Below are 20,139 nucleotides of genomic sequence, written 5' to 3' on the forward strand. Positions count from 1 at the left end.
ACACACACACACACACACATTCATTTCTAACAGTTGGCTTAAAGATAGATATTGTATTATATCAAAAAGAAATTAGCGGTAATACTTAGGGATTCATATGCATCTGTCTGTCTAAAGTGGTAGTGTGTTGTGCGTACAGTAATACTGTACAAAACACACAGTACATAAAGACACACCATCTATATCCCTCTGGCAGCATCAAAACACACATCAGAGTGAAAGTGACAGAAGAAATGTCCTGTCCAGTCTTTTACAAACATCACAAGCATGTTGTACAGCACACATTACATACTGCTGCTCACACACACACACACACACACCTGCCTGCTCTCTGTAGCGTTACTACGTAAGCCCTCCTGCAGATCAGTTTGCAGCACTAAGCCACAGCTTCATCCCAACACCACAACAAATTACATAACACACCCCAGCTGGTTAGGCGATGCACCACAGAAATCAGCCGCGTGAAGAAGTCACAGCATGTCATCTGGGCGACCCGATGTCCTGCATGGAGCGGAGCAGCAAACTTACTCACACAGTGGCAGCTGTACGCTGGGCGCTCCCTGGGAAGTCCGGACAGTGACCAGCACTCGGGCAGATGACTCACTGTCTGTGCTTCTCGTCTAGTTAAGCGTCTGACTCCCTCTCCCCCTCTCTTTCACAGTTATCTCCCCCTCTCTCTCTCTCTCTCTCTCTCTCTCCAGCTTCAGTCAGCTCACTTGCTGCTTCCCATCAGTCGTTCACCTGCTGGCCTCACTCTCAGCTCTTCAGACTGTGGCACACTCCCAGTGAGTGTCCTCTCTGCCGCTGATTCTCCTCCCTCACGCTCTCTCCTCCCACTCAGTCTCTCACACACACATATGTGCTCTTTAGCTGTCACTTCCTCCCAATCTCCACCCTCTTTGTGCTGCTCTCAAGCTGTGGTGCTTGTCCAAAATCCCAAACTCTAAACCACGTACCCGCCCCCAACCACCACTACCCTTATCCCCTTCAAAGCAGGAGACCCTCCCCCCATCAACCATCTAGGGGACGACTGAAGTCTGCCGCTCAGAAAGTGAAAGCAAAGCAGGGCTGATTAGGGAAATGGGGTTTGCCTTCAATCCTCACACTGCCTCACAAGCCAGCTAGGGCTGTTGCTGTGGCAACCACATCAGCCACACGTGAAAAGAAAAAATATGACACCCACATGCATTTATTTTCATTATGATATGACTTGAACAAGGTGATTATGCCCAACATTAAGCTCCTAAAGGTGAACAGGCATTGCAGCCTCCTTAATGCTAATTGTGCAGGATGAGAAAGCATGTGCGGAAAGGTTTTTAATTACTGTAATGAGTTTCATTCAATCCCCGGTGAACATGTGCGTTTCCTCCACTAAGCTACCATCCGCACTTCCCAGCAGACCTGTGACTAATATCACCAGTCATGCCTTTTCCCACTAAATCCCTGCTAAATCACACTCTATGCAGGGAGAGTGTCAGCTCATCTGTCGTCTCCTTAGACAGCTTCTCAATGAACAAGTGTATACCTAAGACTAGTGTTGTTAAGTACTGTGTGTGTGTGTGTGTGTGTGTGTGTGTGCTGTATGTGTCAGAAATGAAGAGATAACAAGGGATTACAGCACGGTCCTCATACTGTGCACCATTAAGAGCTGTGTATTGTGATAAACAAAATAAATAATCCTCTCTCTGTCCAAAGATTACCGGTGAAAAAAAACACTGTGTTATATCATTGAGCAAAACTTTAACATTGTCCAGATTAGCAGTAATTTGTTGAGGCGCCCTGCTGTCGTGGGACAATAATCTCTCTCTATCTCTTTTTTAAACCCTGGAGAAAAGACTGCAGATTGCGGTTCAGTTTATTTTGGAAGAGCTCAGTGTGGGGTTAAAAAACAAAACTGAGGGCTTTTGTCAATAGAGCTCATAGATAAAAACACATTATCGGATAAGCAGATTTTGCGTGTTGAGTGGTGTTTTAACACGCATCATTGCAGCTGGTTGCTATCAAATCAAAGCCACATGTGTTTAGAATGACAGTCTGGGACCTCGCTGAGGACTCAACAGAGTTGACGCTCTGACGAAATAATAAATAATAGCAGAACAAGAAGAAAATTCTGGGCCATGTGGAGCTTTATTTTTCTCTCCTGTGGAGAAAGGTAGTTGATTTTAAATTGATAGGTCCTCCCAGCTCCAATGTCCTCTGCAGAATCCCACAGTAAATCGCTTCCGACCAGCCCCGCTGCCAGGGATTCCCATCCCATTAGCCTGGTGAAATGGCCTGTGGTCACTCCCCTCTCCTGCCCCCAACCCTTATCCTCTGAGAATTGCTGCTGTCCTTAAATTTCCCCATCTCCCACCCTCTCTCCGCCTCTCTCACTTTCAGCTTTTTAGCAGCTATTTCTCAACCAAGGCGAGTTAGATAATGATTACAAGACACAAGCTCAAATAATGGCTTAAACTAGCTGGATCCTACAATTACCAAAGGATTAGAACGAGCCAAACCAAGAGTCAGAAACTGTGTGTTCATTGTTCATCAAGTTTCATAAATATATTCAAATTTATACAAATAAAAATTAAAGTTGCTCCTGATTCAAACTCATGTTGAGCATATCAACATGATAATCATGATGATGATCAACAAAATAAGCCCAGTGTGCAGCAAAGACTGTAATCTGTATGATGCTGTGCGTGACCAGCCAGTGACCCCCAAGGGCAGTTAAAGGTTTAGGACTCATTATACACCAACAACATGTCAGAGGTCTCCAGCAGGCAAGATGGCTGCTGTTCTGAAATATGAATGAATGGTTATTTATGCATAAGTATTGAGCGTCTCCCACAGGTTGAGATCTAATTTCTCGACCTCAGGGGGGAGAAGGGGATGGGGGTGGGCCGCAAGAGTCGGCTGAAAAACAGAACTGAATTCATGAGCTATTTAATGACTGTACATGAATGCATCAACCCAGCAGAGTTTAACGTCCTCGCTTTAACTTTCAATAATAAATATTAATGTAATTCACAAATATTTTAGTGCCATTTGTGCTAATTTACATATTTTCACAGAGTGTGCCATTCCCTTTTTTACTGCGATGCAATGGTAAATCATGTCGAATCATTCTTTATCACTTGCACAACCTGACAAAGTAACATAAACATTTAGAGTGAAAATAGTCTGTGACTGGTGACTTAAGTCAATCAAAGATTCTCGTTCCTGCAACAAAATGTTGGATGTGGGAAGTCTGAAGGTTCTCCTGCTGTTTGTGGATTTGTTCAAACCCGCCTCCAGTCACTCTTAAACAAATTGTCTGTGTTAATCAAGCCCACAGTTTGTTTGCAAGGCAAAGTAGGAGAGCCAATTGCTTCCTAACTTTTGAAGAAACTTTACATCCCCACCATGATTTCTCTGCAGTACACCTGAACCCCACTGTGACTGTGATTGGAGCTGGTTTGATAATCATGCAGCATTTTTTAAAATATCTTGTTTTGAACTGGGTAATTGGGCAACATTAGGGGGGCCCTTAAAGCAGATATGCAAGGTAAGCATGTTCATGATTAACTATGACCTCTTTTTCTCACTGTAAATGATCTTCTGTTTAATCAGCCCAGGTGGGTCAGGTAGCAACCAGAGACAAAATGTAAACAGTAAATACTGTCCATGCTAGTTAAGCCAGCCTCAAGTCTTTAAACCTTGTTTTTCTTAACATAATTAAAATGAAATTACCAATATGTTGACTAACTACACAAATACACTGAGAGTTGATTGTTCATGAAAAAATGAGAGTCTATAGCCATGCTAGCAGCTCTGTGAGGCTGAGCTATGTTGCATGCTAACATGCTCACAATGACGATGCTAACTTGCTGATGTTTAGGTACAATGTTGACCATGTTCCCCATCTTAGTTCTGCTTGTTAGCATGCTAACATTTTGTTATTGGCACGAAACACAAAGTACAGCTGAGGCTGATGGGAATGTCATTAGTTTGCAGGAATTTGGCCATAAATCAAATTTAACATATTTTCGACCTGATGGTGGCACTAGATGAAAAGTTAAGGGATGACCAAGGCTCTTTATTTTTTAAAATCTGTGGAGACATTTCACTAACAAACAAAAATGCCAACATGCTGGTGAAACAAAGGTAAATGTCAGGGGATGACCAAAATCATTAGGGATCATCCTCTGGGCACCATGATTGAATGTGCCACATTTCACAGCAATCCATCCAACAGTTGCACAATAGATGTCAACCTCAAGGTGGCGCTAGAGAAAAAGTCAACGGATCACTTGAATACATTTTCATGGCAATTCATCCACCAGTTGAGATATTCCAGACTGGACTGCCTCATCGACATGCCATCCCTAGAGCCACGCTGCTACTGTGGCTTAAAAAAGGTTACATCCTGTATGGGAATAAATTCAAATGGATATTCCTCAATATGTCCCTATTAGCTCTCCTCCTTGTCAGCATCAACTGAACCAGAGGTCTGACCTCAATTAATTTATAAGCACTGTCGACAATTCCCAAACACAAGTTATTTAACAAGATGTTTATAATGCATGTGAAAAAGTACCTCAGAGGTCAGACATCAACACATTCAGCTGTGCTGCTCACTGATCTTGTTACCACTGTGTCATCATATATTACGGCGATGACACTGAAGAGCTCAGATATTAGGGACCGACCAAAGTAGCAACACCTGCTCCCACACATACCATCAGTCCTCCAACAGCCAGAGATATGAGGAGCACATGTGCTATGAATTACCACACAAATAGACCCTGGAATTGCCCTGTTTTCAGGGCCATCCTTCCCAACCCCCTCAGACTGACCTGAAGCACTCAAACAAATGGGAGGATGATTGTCTGGTGTGAAACCATTTCTCTGAGCGGTGCTTGAATCAGTTCCTTGTCTTGTGTGCACTCTGCACTTTGAGCCTCAAAGGCCAGATGAAGAGATCTGATTTCCACTCAAAAAACGTTATTTTTTATATGTTAGATTTTATATGTTGTTCAGCTACATAAATATACTGAATGTAATATGTAACATAACATCTTATATGAGCTTCTGAGTCAGCTTTATTTAGGTATTCTGTGTGCGAGAAGGAAGTAACAAAAACCTACTCCATGACTTTCCCCTAATCTCTTTCCTTGTTGTCCTGTAGCTATAAAAGTTCCCACTGCCACAATCAGACAAAAACAAATATTGGACAAAATTCAAAAAGCAGATAAGTCTGAGAAACTGTTTGTTCCCCAGGGAACAGAACCTCTAAAAGTCCTTTTATACAAACAGTAAGATATGGAAATCCTATTCAGTAGTTCTTATCAAAACACGGGAGCACATTTTTTTTATGCTGCACTACTGTAGTCATGGCAAAATGGCTGTACAATCAAATGCTACATGCAAGGACTTATAAATAATAAAAAATCTGTAGGATCTGATGCGTGAGGAGACTCCTTGATGGGTTCTCTTGAGCCCACACCTCCTTTGACAGCTGGCCATATTCAGTATGCATTCAAAGGCCAGGTACAGCAGGTGTTTTTGAATAAAGCATGTTCACTCTACCAATAGGTCCCGATTTCCATCGTGCTTATCTCTCACAATGTCACTGTCCAGATTTCCTTGGAAACACGCCCCCTGGGGAAATCACACTCGCGCAGATGTGCCTTTTCAACAACGGAGGGTCACTGCGGGATCATTTTGTGCTCTTTTGTGTTTGATATTAGAGCTGCTAGTGTATTCAGTGACATTGAACTTCATACAGTTTGATCTACGAAGCGTAAGTCCCTCCTATCAATCAAGACAAGAACAACCACAGAAATAAGATCTTGAAAAGCAGAATTGTGCAAAAGAATTTACTGAAAGAGAAAAACCAGGACAAAAGCAGGGAATAGAAAGTCCTTTTCATTCCACTGGCTTACAACACCATCCTCAGCACGACAGGTGTCTATAAACAGGTTCCACAAGGGATATGCACATCCCCAAAAGTATACTCGGGGATATACCCATCCACAAACACAAGGAATAAAGACCATGGCTGCCTCTTTAATACCTGAAGCCCTGTCTTCCGAAGATACTGCAGCTGCAAGAGACTGTCTGAAGGCGAAGAAGTGAACTTTAAAAAAGCTGGCAGAACAACTTTTCCACTGAAAAGCTTCAAGAATCAGATAAAGTAAAAGGGAAATGTCCTGTCAAAGTTGTCCGGCACTCATCTCAACCTTCAACAGCCTGCTGTCATCTGAGCTTTATGTTTTTTTAAGACATCTTGCACTGGTGCTGGATGGTGGATGACATGTTAGGATTTGGATTATTGAGACGGGTAGAACCAGGGGCGAGCTTGTCACTTTGGTGCTATATTTGGTCCGACAGCAGGAGACTCACAGAGAGACAGTCTAGTCTGATCGGGCTTGACAGTTTACTCTCCCACTATGTCCGCTCTTCCAGACAACTCAGCTTGACGCACACAGATGAGCGTGCACAAGCAAACTGACACCCGGCTCGGCTTCACAGCGCAGCGGTGAGCGCATGTGCGGAGTAGACACACAGAGGATGATGCAGAGTGACATCTCATGGGAAATCAGTGAACACAAACAGAGGAGTGTTTACAGTGACACCTTTTAAGTGTTTGTGTGGAGAAACGGGACACAAAGGATGAAATAGGCCTTGAATTTAGAACGCATCATAAAAATAGAACCACAAATCGCATCACATGATTTGGAATAAATAGCAAAGTCATTCAGCTGCATTAAAATAGCCTGTTTTTGGAATGCCATTACCCACTGAGCAAAACAGGATATTTGATCCCTCTAAAGAAAGAAAACACTGGGAGGAAAAGTCTCCTGAGATTCTGAAGTTGCCAGTTTATCCGACTTGAGGATCAATTTATTATTATTATTATTATTTTAATTATTAATGATGGGACTATTGAAGAGTGCGCCTGAATGATGCATGTTCTCAACTTTTTACCACTAGAGGGCAGAGGTCAGGGCATCCAAAACCAACACAATCATCAAACACTGCTCATATGAAAACACTCTGCTTTGAATAGTAATTTACATCTGCTATGGTTTAACCATAACAAAGTTAAGTTATAAAAATCATAGAATTATGTCTACGTCTTCTCCGTCATTGAAATATCCAGAATATATGATGTGCAAATATTTTTCATTCCAGTTTAACTGCTGGACACAAGATGTCTCTTACTTCCCTAAAATGTCTATTTTCAGTGTATGTGTGCTGGAAGTTTCAAGTTTCCACATCACACTTCTGCAAGTTGCATCCATTGAAGATCCTTCTTCAGCAGATGGATGTGAAAACAGCCTTCTAGCATCAAACTCTGATCAAACATCATTCTGCACGTCAAACATCAAAGAGGAGAAACAATGAGCTAAACACACTTTTGAGTGGAGGGGGACTCAAAAGTGTGTTTGAGTCTAGCCTGAATTCTTCCTTGCTAGCAGAAGTGGCACCCGGGGGCGGTTCAAAAGTGCAGACCTGTCCTGCATGAAGGTCAGGTGATCGTGGATTAGACAGTGGGATTAAAGAATGGGCAGGAAGTAATACAATGGACAACCTGCCACAATAATCCATCATGCTCCAGGGACAGAGAGGCGTCTGCATATATGTACGTATGTGTGTAGGAGAGACACAGAGAGAGAGGCTCTTATACAACATCTCATGGCCATTATCCACACTAACCCTCCTCTCCCATTTCCTCCCATCAGGGGAGCTTAGCAAGACAGGATTACAACCAATTACAGGCCTCCCCCGGAGAGCACGGAGACGGGGCTTGAGGATCATCTGTTTATTGCGTATGACCCACAACGACCAAATGAAAGATGGTCATTTAACATTTAATCAACTACAAGAGTCAAAGGATCAAAACTGAACAATTCCTTACATTAAATATATATGTAACCGATTAGGCGCGGTGGCTTTTTGAGTACACATGCAGTGTGAGGATTTAATAAAATTTTTGTTTTAGGTTCTGAGGCTCAGAGAGTCTCGCACCAGCCTACATGTCTGACATGCTTCCAATCCATGAACAGCCCCTCATGTCCTCTGGCATGAGTCTTTTAGTTGTTTCAAAATGCAGGAAGTTTTGGTTGGAACAATCTGAGGGAAACTTAAAACCCACCTCTTTAGCCTGGCTTTTGATTAGAATGTTTCATGGCCATTATTTATTTTACTCTATTCATGTTTTAAAATGTTCTATTCCGTCTTATCGGTTGTATTTGTCTTTTATCTGTTGTACCTAGTTTTTATTTTATTACATGGTTGGTTTATTATTATTTTTATTTATTGTGTGCGATAGTCTCAAATTGTTTTCCTGTTTGCATTTGTACGATCTTATTATCAGCATTTCAGTCATCTGTAAAGCACGTACGAAAGGTGCTATACAAATCCAGTTTGATTGATTGACATAGATAATCCTTTGTTTATTGCTGCCTTTTGTAAGGATCAGACAGTTCGGTTTCATTGATCATGTCTCGAGTGTAAGTATGGAGCACTATTGGAGGAAGACATGCATCAGGCAGATAAATTTAATTCTTATGTTCCATTTGATTGTGGAGTCATGCGATTAGCATCAAAACTATCTTCAGGTAAGTTAAAAAAGAAACTCACCAGAATTTTCTGGGCCTTCCGATTCGGAAAGGGGAGCACGGCATGTTGCTGAGTCGTGCTGTTACAGTTTTGCCGTGGGAAGATTTAGCTCTCTGCTCTAATTTCCAGTCACATCCTGTCTAACACACAGTACCTGAAGGAAGATTCCGACTTTGGCTCTCCCAGTTTGTAAAGGCTTTCTCTGACGTTATTCCTTCTCTTTTCAAATCTAACTTTTGTCCTTAGGCTTAAACAAAATGAAGAATCCTTTTTAAAAGCAGCAGCTGTTTGTCAGAAATATCAGATGCTACTTTCACTCACGCTTCATCGTAGCGCCACAGGTTTCTTTGTTTGAAATTGTTCTTTCCTGCTGGGTATGAACACTGATGATTATGTAATATAACTCAAGTTCTATGAGCACAGTGGGAAGGATCCTCCAGTTTCATTAAGCACTGTTTGTTGAATTCCTCCTGGTTTTGAAGAAGAGCATGACTCTGACAAAGGAACATGGCTGAGAGGACCAAGTGTGACTCTGCTGAACTCGAAATGTATTTTGTTTTGCAGCCATCACACTTTACTGTTCACTCTTCTTCTTCTTCTTCTCTTCCTGTCATGTCACCTCATCCACTCACTTCCTTTTTTCCTTCTTCCTCCTCTTCACACCCACAATTCTTTTATCTCCTGTGCTGTTTTGTATCCTCTTTTAGATCCTCCTCTTCGCCTTTATTTTGCTCCACTGTCATTCCTCTCCTTCTTCTTCACCGTGGGCTGCAGTTGATCTGTTGCGGTCTGATGCAGTGGTAGCCCGGTGGCCAGACTGCAGTCTCTGCAAACGAGCCCAGCCACCACTGAGTAATGCGGGCCCAGCCGGTAAGAGAGATGCTCCTGTGTCTGTATTCCAGAGGGAAGGAGTGATGATACTGCGGCGAGGCAGTGTTTAACCTGCTGCAGTCAGACAGAGGGGGTTGAGGGCTTGACACTCTTGTCACGACACTTAAAGCATTCAGAAACGGAGTAGTGTATCTGCAGTGGCAAGAGGTGTGCATGCTCAGCTCCCTGCCTGCCGCCACGTGCCACTCACAGCAGCACTCCAACCTTGCCAGCACTGCAGAGATGGCAGCACGGACAGGGTATCTGTTTCCCCACTGCTGCCCATCTGCTCTCCCATTCGCTGGCTCATTCATCTCACTTACACTCTGCTCGGTGGACTGGTTCACACATTTAAAACTTACAAGGCCAGTCTGAGTCGGTGACATTGAACAGCACTCCAGAGAGCTACACGCTTTAAGAATCGCATGTCATAATTTACGAGATTTATTGGCAAAAATAAAAACGGAATAAAAACTCACCATAAGCTTCTGGCCTTGGAGAATGTCTTGTCCACTCTAAAAACAAACAAACATAAAAGCAGTTATTTCAAACAGTATTAATTAGATATGTGTTAGTTAAAACTAATTTTATGGCATGCTGGTTGTCTTTGTGTGGCGCTAATCTCTGTCAAAAACAACTACATTTGATAGAAAATTGCGAAAAATCTGCTTAACAAGTCACCATTTCCAAGTCTATGAAAACAACAAGGTGAGAATCCAACATTAAACTAACACAATAATTCTACTTCAAATTGTCATACTAGTAGGAACGACACGACAAGTTAGAATACATCAGCAGCAGGCGGCATATGACTGAATCCTACACTCACTAATAGTCACTAATAGTTTCCACGCTCTTGTATGTCATGCATAAGTTTTCCCGGAATAACTTAAGTGTGGAAAGTGCTGAGGGATAATGGACCATCCTTTCCACTTACAGAAAGTTCACTGAACTGAGAGGGGTTGGTTATGCAGTGGGCTGGGTTACCCTGAAATAACTCCTGCCATCTGTTGAAGAAGCATTTCCAAGGATGAAAGGATGATTACTAGCCTGGTGTTTCCCGAGACAAAATGAATCTTGGTCCTGGTTTGAATCCACTCTATGAGGCTCATTACTCGCTGTCAGTCAAGAATAAACCATCATCTGTCCTTAAGTCACACTGGATAAACAGATTTGAGTAGTAATCACTGGAAACAATAACCAGATAATGCAGCGTCGGACCTCAGCTGGGGATGCAGGATGCCATTTCTGCCAATAGATGGCACTGTGTGCGCAGGACAAATATCATCCTCCTGTCTGACAGGTGAAATTCATTACAAACTAGGCTTTACCTCTGCTCACCATCAGCCAGAAAGACGTTTAGTCTGATGTTTAAGTCCGTAAGGTGGTAGTTGTTAACAACCTGACACACAAAAAGGGCCAAATGCTTCTAATCGTAAAGTATCACAATCATAAACACACAGCACAACTTCTCTTTGCAGGCAGCACTGGAGGCTGTCACTGGCAACAACAAAGTGGATATTTGATACTGATAACCGTTGCACTATGGCCCAGTGAATGACTCATGGCTGTCTCTTTTGATAGCTGGTGGTGGTGACACAGGGAAAGGGGAATGTTTAGTATGTCTCTCAGGGCTCCTACAGCTGCCTCCTGTGCCGTATATTGACCTCTGAGCCATTCTCAGGATGATACACCACCAAACAGCACAAAGGCAACACATAATATAAATAATCCAGAGGCTGTAAGGTTGTTTTTCCCCCTTGCTGTTGACCCTGTCTCCTATGACTGTATGTCATTCCTCAAGCCAAAGCTGCTGACTGCTGTCCACCCTGTGTCTCCCAGAGGAGCCACCAGAGTTTAGACCTCTTACTCATGTTTCCCGGGACATGATTAGTTTGCATGACACAGCAACACCCGAAGGATCAAACATCCAATTCTGGAAAGAGAAGTGACTCTTGCTGTATCGGAAATATGGGCAAAAACAAGACTAAGAGTCCACAGGCACGCTGATAGCTCTGTGAAGCTGTAGTTAGGCATACTGGCGCCCTGAGATAAATGCTAACGTCAGCATGCTAACATGGTCACAAAGACCTGATGATGGCGCACAATGAAAAGTCAGAGGATCACCAAAGTTATCACAATTAATCCTCAGGGGGACATGAATGTCAATATTTCATGACAATCCATCCAATAGTTGTCAAGATACTTAATTTCATTCAAAACCACAAATGTCAATGGCTGCTGGAGGAATGTCATTCAATACATCACCTGGGACCCGTGAATGTCTGCACAAACTTTGGTGCCAAACCACCTGGTAGACGTTGACACATTTCACAGGATTAGTGAAAACTTTGACCCGTTGATGCTGGAATAAAAGTCAGTGGATCACCAAAGTCGTTAGGATTCATCCTTTGGGCACCACGGATGCCTGTATCAAATGTCAGGACAACATATATATGACACTGCCATCCCTAGAGTCATGATACAAGCACAAGTCAGGCTACAGAAGGAGCTCCTGCTTTCATTTATATAAAAGAAAGTTTCACTGATGACCAGAAATCCCCAAAGAGGTAACATGAGGACCAAAAGCAAAAATGTTTCCACTTCTTCTTTTGTTGTGAGAGATTTTCAAAAGTTTAAAACTTCCTCCTTCCCAGAAAACTGTGTTAGTGAGAGGAAACAGGCCCTTTGTTTGTTCACTGTACTGTGGAGTCATGAATCAACAGACTTGTGTTGTTACAGTAGGTTGTCGCCTGATTCCCCTCAGTGCAGAAGATCGCTCATCATTTTCAACCCCAGGCCTCCATGTGACATGCAGTATAATGCCTCTGAGATGGATTTCGTGGTGCTGTTGTATGTCAAATCTACCACCAGTGTTGATTTCACTGAGCCTGACAGACACGTGTGTGCAGATAAATCAGAGCTCCACCTTAAGTGGAATGCATACCGCATACTCAGCTCTGCTCTTGCGAGACTGAGTGTGAGGAGGATAAAGCTGTTTTCATATGTACTGCATCACTAAGAATAACATTTTCTAAACCTCATCCTGTGCTGCTCACCCATTCTCAGGTTTCATGGAATTCCCATAAAATGAAATCAACCAGGGTGTGTCGAGATTATTGGATAGAGGCTCCAAACTGAAATACCAGAACCAACACAGGACATTTGCAATAAAACGTACCCGATAGCGACAAAACAGAACTTGATACCAAAGAGCTGAGACCTCTTATAAAGGACCTCCAATCAATTTGTCAAAGATTTGTTAAGATTATGAAAGAGCATGCTCTTCTCTTTTCTTCGGCTAAGCTCCCGAAAAATGTAAAATGTGCCTACATACACGTACAAATATTGTGTTAGTCTGACATCTTGCTACAAGCTAAAGAAGGGCCATGTAAGGGTTAGGGTTAGTAAGGTTGTTTTCAGATATACAGTACAAGCTACAGGAAAAACTGCTTGCCTTAAGTAGTACAAGTACAAGATTTGTATGTCTAATGATAAAAAAAAACTTTTTTAAGTCAGTCAAAAGAATTACTAAATAAATCTGTCATACAATCAACAATCATTCAATTACCACTTTTCCCATCAAAAAGAAACTTAACTCGTCCCTCAGAGACATAAGAAAGTCGTTCCATTACTAAAGCAAAGCATACCTGGACTGAGCAGGACAGCGCACAGATAACGAAGAAGAGCGAGACGCAAAAATCTTATCAGTAAAACAAAGACTATTCTGTCCCTCTCTGAGAGGACAACAGTTGGAGTGGACAAAAGTAGGCTATAACAAATTTGCCTGTGCTAATGCATTTGTGGGCTATGAGTCATATTTGCACATTCAAATCTCACAGTGAAAACAGTGTGAGTAGCCTAGTTTTATTTTTAAAAAGATGAAATGAAGCGGCGCATTTAGGACGCAACATGGCACAGAGAGGAATTACAGCTCAGGAGGTGGTAGCCAAATACTGGCAAATTGTTCATGCTTTTTCTACGCTCTCAGCTTGGCATAAACCACGAGCTGGTTGCCATGGAAACAAACATCAGCGAAGGATAAGTAGGCTCAAGGCGGGTCTTAGAAGCCCTAGGCCATCACTGTGTCAGCAGCCGTGACAATGAGTTCATTCAACTTAATCTGACTTTAAGCGCAGCTCATAATTTCCAAATTTCTTTGCCGCTAAACTTTTAGACATTTTCTTCACTTCAGAAATTAGCTGACGCCTGTGGTATATACCAAGTCAGCAACACTGCTCATGGCAAGTAGGTCAACAGACAGGGCTGAGGAGGCAGCCCGGAGGAAATCCAGCTTAAAGCAAACAAGTTTGTTCTTTAGCTACCAATCTGCTGCAGCAACATGTTCTTGCAGTGCTAATTCTATATCTGAAATATAAGAAGCACTCTAAATTTAGGATAAACCAGATGGAGACAAACACATCTCTAACCAAATTATCTTAAAAGGTCTGGGACGATACCTGAACGATCACACCAGTCTTTCAATACAGCCTTTCAGTATTCAACTTTTAACTTTTCTCGCTGTTTGTTAAATTTTCATAATGAATTATTTCTTACCAGTAATAAAAAAAAAAAAGCACTGAAAGAATGAAAAGACGTTGGAAAATAACCCTCTGACTTTAATATTCAGTAGGAAAAAGAGGTATAATATCAAAGTCTGACATCATTGCTGTTAGTCCGCATATTATAACACAGAACATGGTCCCAGTGAACCCAGCTTGCACAGAATTTATTCCACTTCCCTGCAGCTACAATAAATTCTGGTGGAGACACGGTCAGTGTTACACCCAGTTCATTCAGCACATGTACAGACATGCAAGTCCTTCGTTGGCATCCAGTTGTGAATTTAATACTCAAAGCGAAAAGGTCATGTAGCCTACCTGTGGTCCACCCGATAAAGAATACCTTTGAAGCAAGGAAAACAATCATTATAGCATTATTATAGCATTAAAGCCCCACTTTGGTTCAACTAGACCAAGAGTTGCTAGCAGTTCCGTGAGGCTGTACTGACGCTAATGTCAGCATGCTAACACGCTCACAATGACAATGTTAACATGCTGATGTTTTGTAGGTATGTTTACCATCTTACTTTAGCATGTTAGCATGCTAACATTCGCTAGTTTGCACTAAGCAGAAAGTATAATTGAGCCTGCATGGGAATGACATTAGTTTTGTAAACCAAAGTATTGGACAAATATTTTGACTCGATGATGGCGTTGGATAAAAAGTTAAGGGATGACCAAGGTTATTACAATTCATCCTGAGGGGGACATAAATGTGTGTGCAAAATTTCATGGCAATACATCCAAAGATATTTCACTAAAAGCCAAAAATTGCCTGTGGCGCTGGAGGAAAAGTCAGGAGACCACCAAAGTCATTAAGATTCAACCTCTGAGAACCATGAACATCTGTGCAAAAGTAGTTGAGATATTTCAGTCTAGACTCTAGACCAAAGTGGTGGATCGACCAACAGACCGGCATTTGTTCAGCAAAAAGAAGAAAGGTATCTGGAGGGCATCTGGATGAATACAGTGTGCGAGCCTTTTCAGTTTAATCTGAATGAGCTCTTTCTCACATTAATACCTACGTACACTAAACGCGTATTCTACTATCTGACTGCAGTTAGCCAATCACTATGCTTCACGATAGGAACTGGATATTGTCAAAAATAGATACACAGAAAGACACACACGAGCCTTGAGCAATGCTGAACAATACCTGCATATATAACATTCAGAGTAGTAATAAGACGCACTGTCAAACAATACTGAACGTCACCAGATCTGGACTGTATACTGCATCTTGACCCAGCGTGGACTGAATGAGCCCATTGACAGAGAAATGAAAAGTGGTTGAATGTCCTCATTTAGCTACAGTACAGTAGGATACAGTGTATATGAAAACACACACACACACACACACACTGGTACCACAGCTATGCCGACAGTATGATATCTATCACAGACATCCACCCAGCAAAAAACACATGACATGTCTTTTGTTGACAGTCTGATGACTAATGTTGTGATGGCACGTAACTCAGACTCATATAGTTTAATGTAATTAATTTAGTATAATTTCAATGTTATTTACTTATGTTTATGTGTGGACTCCAAGGACACTAGAGTTATTTTGACATTGTAATGACTATATTAAGATATTAATGATGGTCTTCGCCCTCAAAATACACGTTAGTTCAGGTTTCAGCAGTTTTGTGGCTCCTAACGTGTGAGTTTGTTTGGAGTATTTGGAGTTTCCTTGTTTCTTGTTGTTACTTGTACCTAAGAGCATTTCTGTTTTATAATCGACTCTCCTTTGCTGTGCCATCATAGCTGTAATGAAGTCCATTACTGTGTTAATAAAGCAAAGTGCGTCACCTGAAAACCTTTTCTTTTCACCAGGGAACCACTGGAGGGCTTTCATTGCAGCTACAGGAATTGTTGACATAGCTAGTTTAGTAGCTCACTGTCACCTGCTTGCCTGATAAAATCTGGTGTTCATCAAGATAAAGACATTTTTGGCAAATTGTTTCTGAAGAGAGAATGAAACAAAAAAAGATGCAGCCACAGGTGAATTGCTTAGATGAAGAGGGGCAGGTGATAGGTGCTGTTTTAAAAAAAAAACAACAACTTCAAACCTAAACATGTGCACACTGTGAGGACTCTGCTCACTGCTATCTGGTGATTCTCTATCACTGTAGGGCTCATGTTATCAATGTCCTGATAAATTACCTTATTGGGCTGTAGTCATTTTTTTTCTCTTGATGGTATTATTTTGCAATCAGACTACATCATCTGTTGAGTTACTGTGTCAATTTAAGGCTATATGGGGGGCACAAAGAAACCCACAAAGTAAAGGACTATAATACAAATCCCTTCTGTTTTTATTTTTTTTAAAAAGTTAACAATTGGTAGCCCCATGAGCATTAGATAATTAACTGCAGCTCACCCAGCGCCCCATTCTTCTCCGCGGATGGCTTGCCATTGTGAATGTGAATGTGGATGTCAAAGTAAATATGCAAGGTGGCTGACTGAGTAGGCAATGAAGAGCTCTCTGGTCGCCCTACATCTCCTGTTTGTTTTGCCACTGCCCTTGGAAAGGTACTTGAATGGCATCCTGTTCTCAAGTAGCCCTGCCTTGCGGTCTAATCATCTTTTGTCATGCAAACATTTGCTTTTGTCAAACAAAAAGACCCTCTCTCTGTTGTCTTCCTGTTGTCCATGGTACAATATTCAGTGCAGTAAGCCTTAGACATTAGATGATCAAAAATCGACAGAAACCTCTTGCTTCTTTCAAGCAGCACCAGGTGTAAAAATAAACAACGCTTTTCATCCAAGTAAAACCTTAAATTCTTGAAAATGAGACAGCAGCCTTGGGTACCTTTTTGTTGGAGCCACAAAAACTTTGAAACACGTTGAACTGGTGACGTAAATTTAGTTGCTAATCTTGAATATATTCACACAATGTCATTATGAATCTGTTTAACACTGGGAAACACCTTTTCCCCAAAGAGCCTGTTGTTTACGTGAAGAAATGACATTTTTAAATCAGCTGGCCAGCGAATGCCAACTATAAGTCAGATTTCAAAACAATGTGGAATGTTTTTCCACTCCGCTACAACATACAGCATCATTGTTCATGTTGCCTGAAGGTCCTGTCATTGCGGTTGCTAAGAGAGCATTCGGTTTATTTAAGACCCAGGTCATAGCTCTGTGTTTATTTCATAATTTAATAGTTTATGCGGAGTGAACTACAGAGTAGACTGTAGACAAACAGAATAGCAGCTGCAGAAGGTCTCATGACAATCAGCAGACCAGTAAACGTTAAAAAGTAGAGGGAATACTTAGAGACCTGTCAATAAAAGGATATGAAAGCTCAGTGTTGCAACATCACGGTCACACTTGACTTAGGAACATTTCTGCTGCCAAATTACAGTATCCAGTAAAAAGTAGTCTGCCTGTAAGGGGGCCATAGCCTATCCAAAGTGAAACAAAAACCTAACACATAACAGCTCAAATTAAGTGGCAGCTTCATTAATATTTGATGCCAAAATTACTGAACATGCTGCGCCAAAGAAAGATCGGTCTGCAGAGAACAGAGGGGCTGCGTTCCCTTCAGTGAATGACAATGGGAAGCAGGGGGCAGAGTGCATTACAGATCACCTGCTGATGTGAGAAATCAGACTGACCTATCAAAATGTCAAGTGCAACGGCATTCAAGGCCGCCGCTAAACTGAAAACTGAAAAGAAAGTATTTTGTTTTATATGGAAAGCCGATCTGCTTCCCTCAGAGTCTTGAAATAAACAAAGGATGATCAATCCAACTTGGCGGCCCATTTGTCACAATTAGATCTGTTTAACCAGTGAAGTTTCAAAAACATCCCTAATTTCCTAATAATTTCCGATGTTTCACAGAAATATCTGTTTAACTAGGTACTAATATAAGGAAAATAGGAATTTAAAAGCAAGTAGATATTAATCAATTATCAATTTTTCATTGGAAGCTTTCCTCTTCACATATGTTAAATCGTACACCTGCATGCGATGCTGGCCTGCCGTGCAATGGCTGAAAGACTATCCAGTACAATCCTGCAATCGAATATTTCAACTTGAGTTATATTTGGCCTACTTTAGGATGTAAGTTCTGTGACCTTTGGGTGGGTTTAACTTTATTATGTAGACTCGTTCGTGGGAGACAGTCCCGAGTGGTTCTATAGAAAAGCTGCGTGCTGCTCTTTAACAGAGGTGAGGCTATTAACCAAACATACATTTTCCAAAACTTTTCTCTTGTAAAACCGAGAAAAATACTATTTAAAAACACTTCAAATAAAGCAGAAATCTCAGCTTTGTGTCATTTGTCAAGTAAGTTTGCTAGTGCGACACCTTCGTCTCCTCATTGTGGTGCACCGAGCTGTACTGAGCTGATGACTGCCCCCTGTGGCCGGAGGGTGGAAACACTTGATGGTTGGTGAGAACAACAGTTGAAGTGGGTCACAACTTGTTGCAAAAGACAGTTTGAACTCATTGGCCATTTAAGTTGACTCTCTCTGCAGCTAGCTAACGTTTAGCATTTTAAATTACAAATCAATTGTATAAAATAAACACTGTCTCTATTTTCCGTATCATTAGTACCAAATTATATAGTTCTTTCCAGAAAACGTCCTAGGAAATGATTAGGAAAATAGGGACCCCTGAAACAAAGCGTTACCAGTGTTCTCTCACTTCTGTAAGCACTTCCTACCATGACTGCCCATAATGCTTGTGTATCAGTGTCTCTGGCTCCACCTGCCCAAACAGCCCACACACATTGACAGCAATAATGACTGTGGCCACTACACCAAAGTCGCCCAGCCTAGCTATAACTACTGTTTCCGCTAGTTGTTAGCCACTGTTACATTTCCAGACTTTCTTGAGGCTACCTTCAAAACATACACGTACACAACAATATAGATATTTGCAAAACATATCCTTGAGCAAAGGCAGTCAGGCACGCTGTTGCATTGGGGCACCTGTTCACCTTTTTACCTTTAAAAAAAGCTCTGCTCACTGTGCGTCTAGTCTGAAGTGGGACCCATAAAAACACTGGGGACATGAGCGCCTACTGACAACATGGGAGATACAGCACCGATTTTTTCTTCTATTCCACATAAACAAACACGTATAGGTCTATAGTCCTCAGTAATACTTTCCTGCAACCTGAACCTTACATACTTTTCTCCTTGCTGATTTTGTCACATTATCTTGTTTATGCCTCACATCTGATACCTCGCCATTACTGTACAGAATGCAACCTTTAATGATTCACCATCAAGCAGCAACAGCAGTATTATCCGCTGCAGTTCATGGTAGAAAGCCAGAAAAAATGACAACCAAGACATTTAAGGCAAAAGCTGTTCTCACAAATATGATGGCATTCCAGTGCAAACATGCAGGCACAAACACAGACACAGAATCTGCACAGTCATCAAACAGGGAGACAGAAACAGATACACTAACGCAACACACTCACAATCACACAAATGAGAACTGGGAAGAGGTTTAGTTGTTCTGCAAATTATTAGGATATTCATTCTTACCCTCCATAGGCTCCAAAAGTGAAACTCCTCTTTCTCTGCGGCATGCCGGCTAATGGATAGCAGTGAGTCAGTCAACTCAGTGCTGAATGGAGCCAGCACTTGTGTCACTTACGCTGACTGAGCATGTGTGTGTGTGTGTGTGTGTGTGTGTTTGTATGCTTTGCCTGCTGTCTGAGTTCCACTCCCACAGCCTCAGCTAACGTGCCCTGCCTCTTCCTCTGCTCGCACGCCTCCTTCACAAACAGGGGGAGAAACGGCAAGAGGATGAGGGAGAACGAGGGAGGGGGGAAGGTGGGAGGGGGCTGGAGTGAGGGCTGCTGACCATGCCAGTCTCCCAGGGAACCAGGAGAGTAGTGGCAGCCTTTCTCACGTACAGAGGCTACATCCTCTCTGTCGTACATCAAGATCACGGAGAACACAATGACAGGTGTTTTTTTTTTTTTATATCTAAAATACACTGTTATCACTAAAACCACACAGCATTGACACGTCAGTGGATCATTTAAAAAAAAATAGTTCTTGGCATTTTGAGAGTTTGCTTAGAACAAGTCTTGCAACACTAGTTCTGACTCTCCCTGTCACTGGAAGACAGCTGGTCAAAC

The 20,139-nt window shown here is 41.9% G+C and overlaps 1 protein-coding gene across 1 annotated transcript in view; it reads right to left on the reverse strand.

Annotated features, from left to right (window-relative positions):
* Positions 1–19,634, reverse strand: part of rap1gapa (RAP1 GTPase activating protein a) — a 40,300-nt gene extending 20,666 nt beyond the window's left edge. Inside the window, exons 1-2 of the mRNA XM_070910885.1 lie at positions 19,538–19,634; positions 9,942–9,977 (exon numbers count right to left, since the gene is read on the reverse strand). Of these exons, the coding sequence (XP_070766986.1) occupies positions 9,942–9,977; positions 19,538–19,581 (80 nt within the window). The 5' untranslated portion in view covers positions 19,582–19,634. The remainder of the gene's footprint in view (positions 1–9,941; positions 9,978–19,537) is intronic.
* Positions 19,635–20,139: the final 505 nt, after the last annotated feature.

The sequence above is a fragment of the Enoplosus armatus genome, chromosome 8, assembly GCF_043641665.1.
Source record: "Enoplosus armatus isolate fEnoArm2 chromosome 8, fEnoArm2.hap1, whole genome shotgun sequence".
NCBI lineage: Eukaryota > Metazoa > Chordata > Actinopteri > Centrarchiformes > Enoplosidae > Enoplosus > Enoplosus armatus.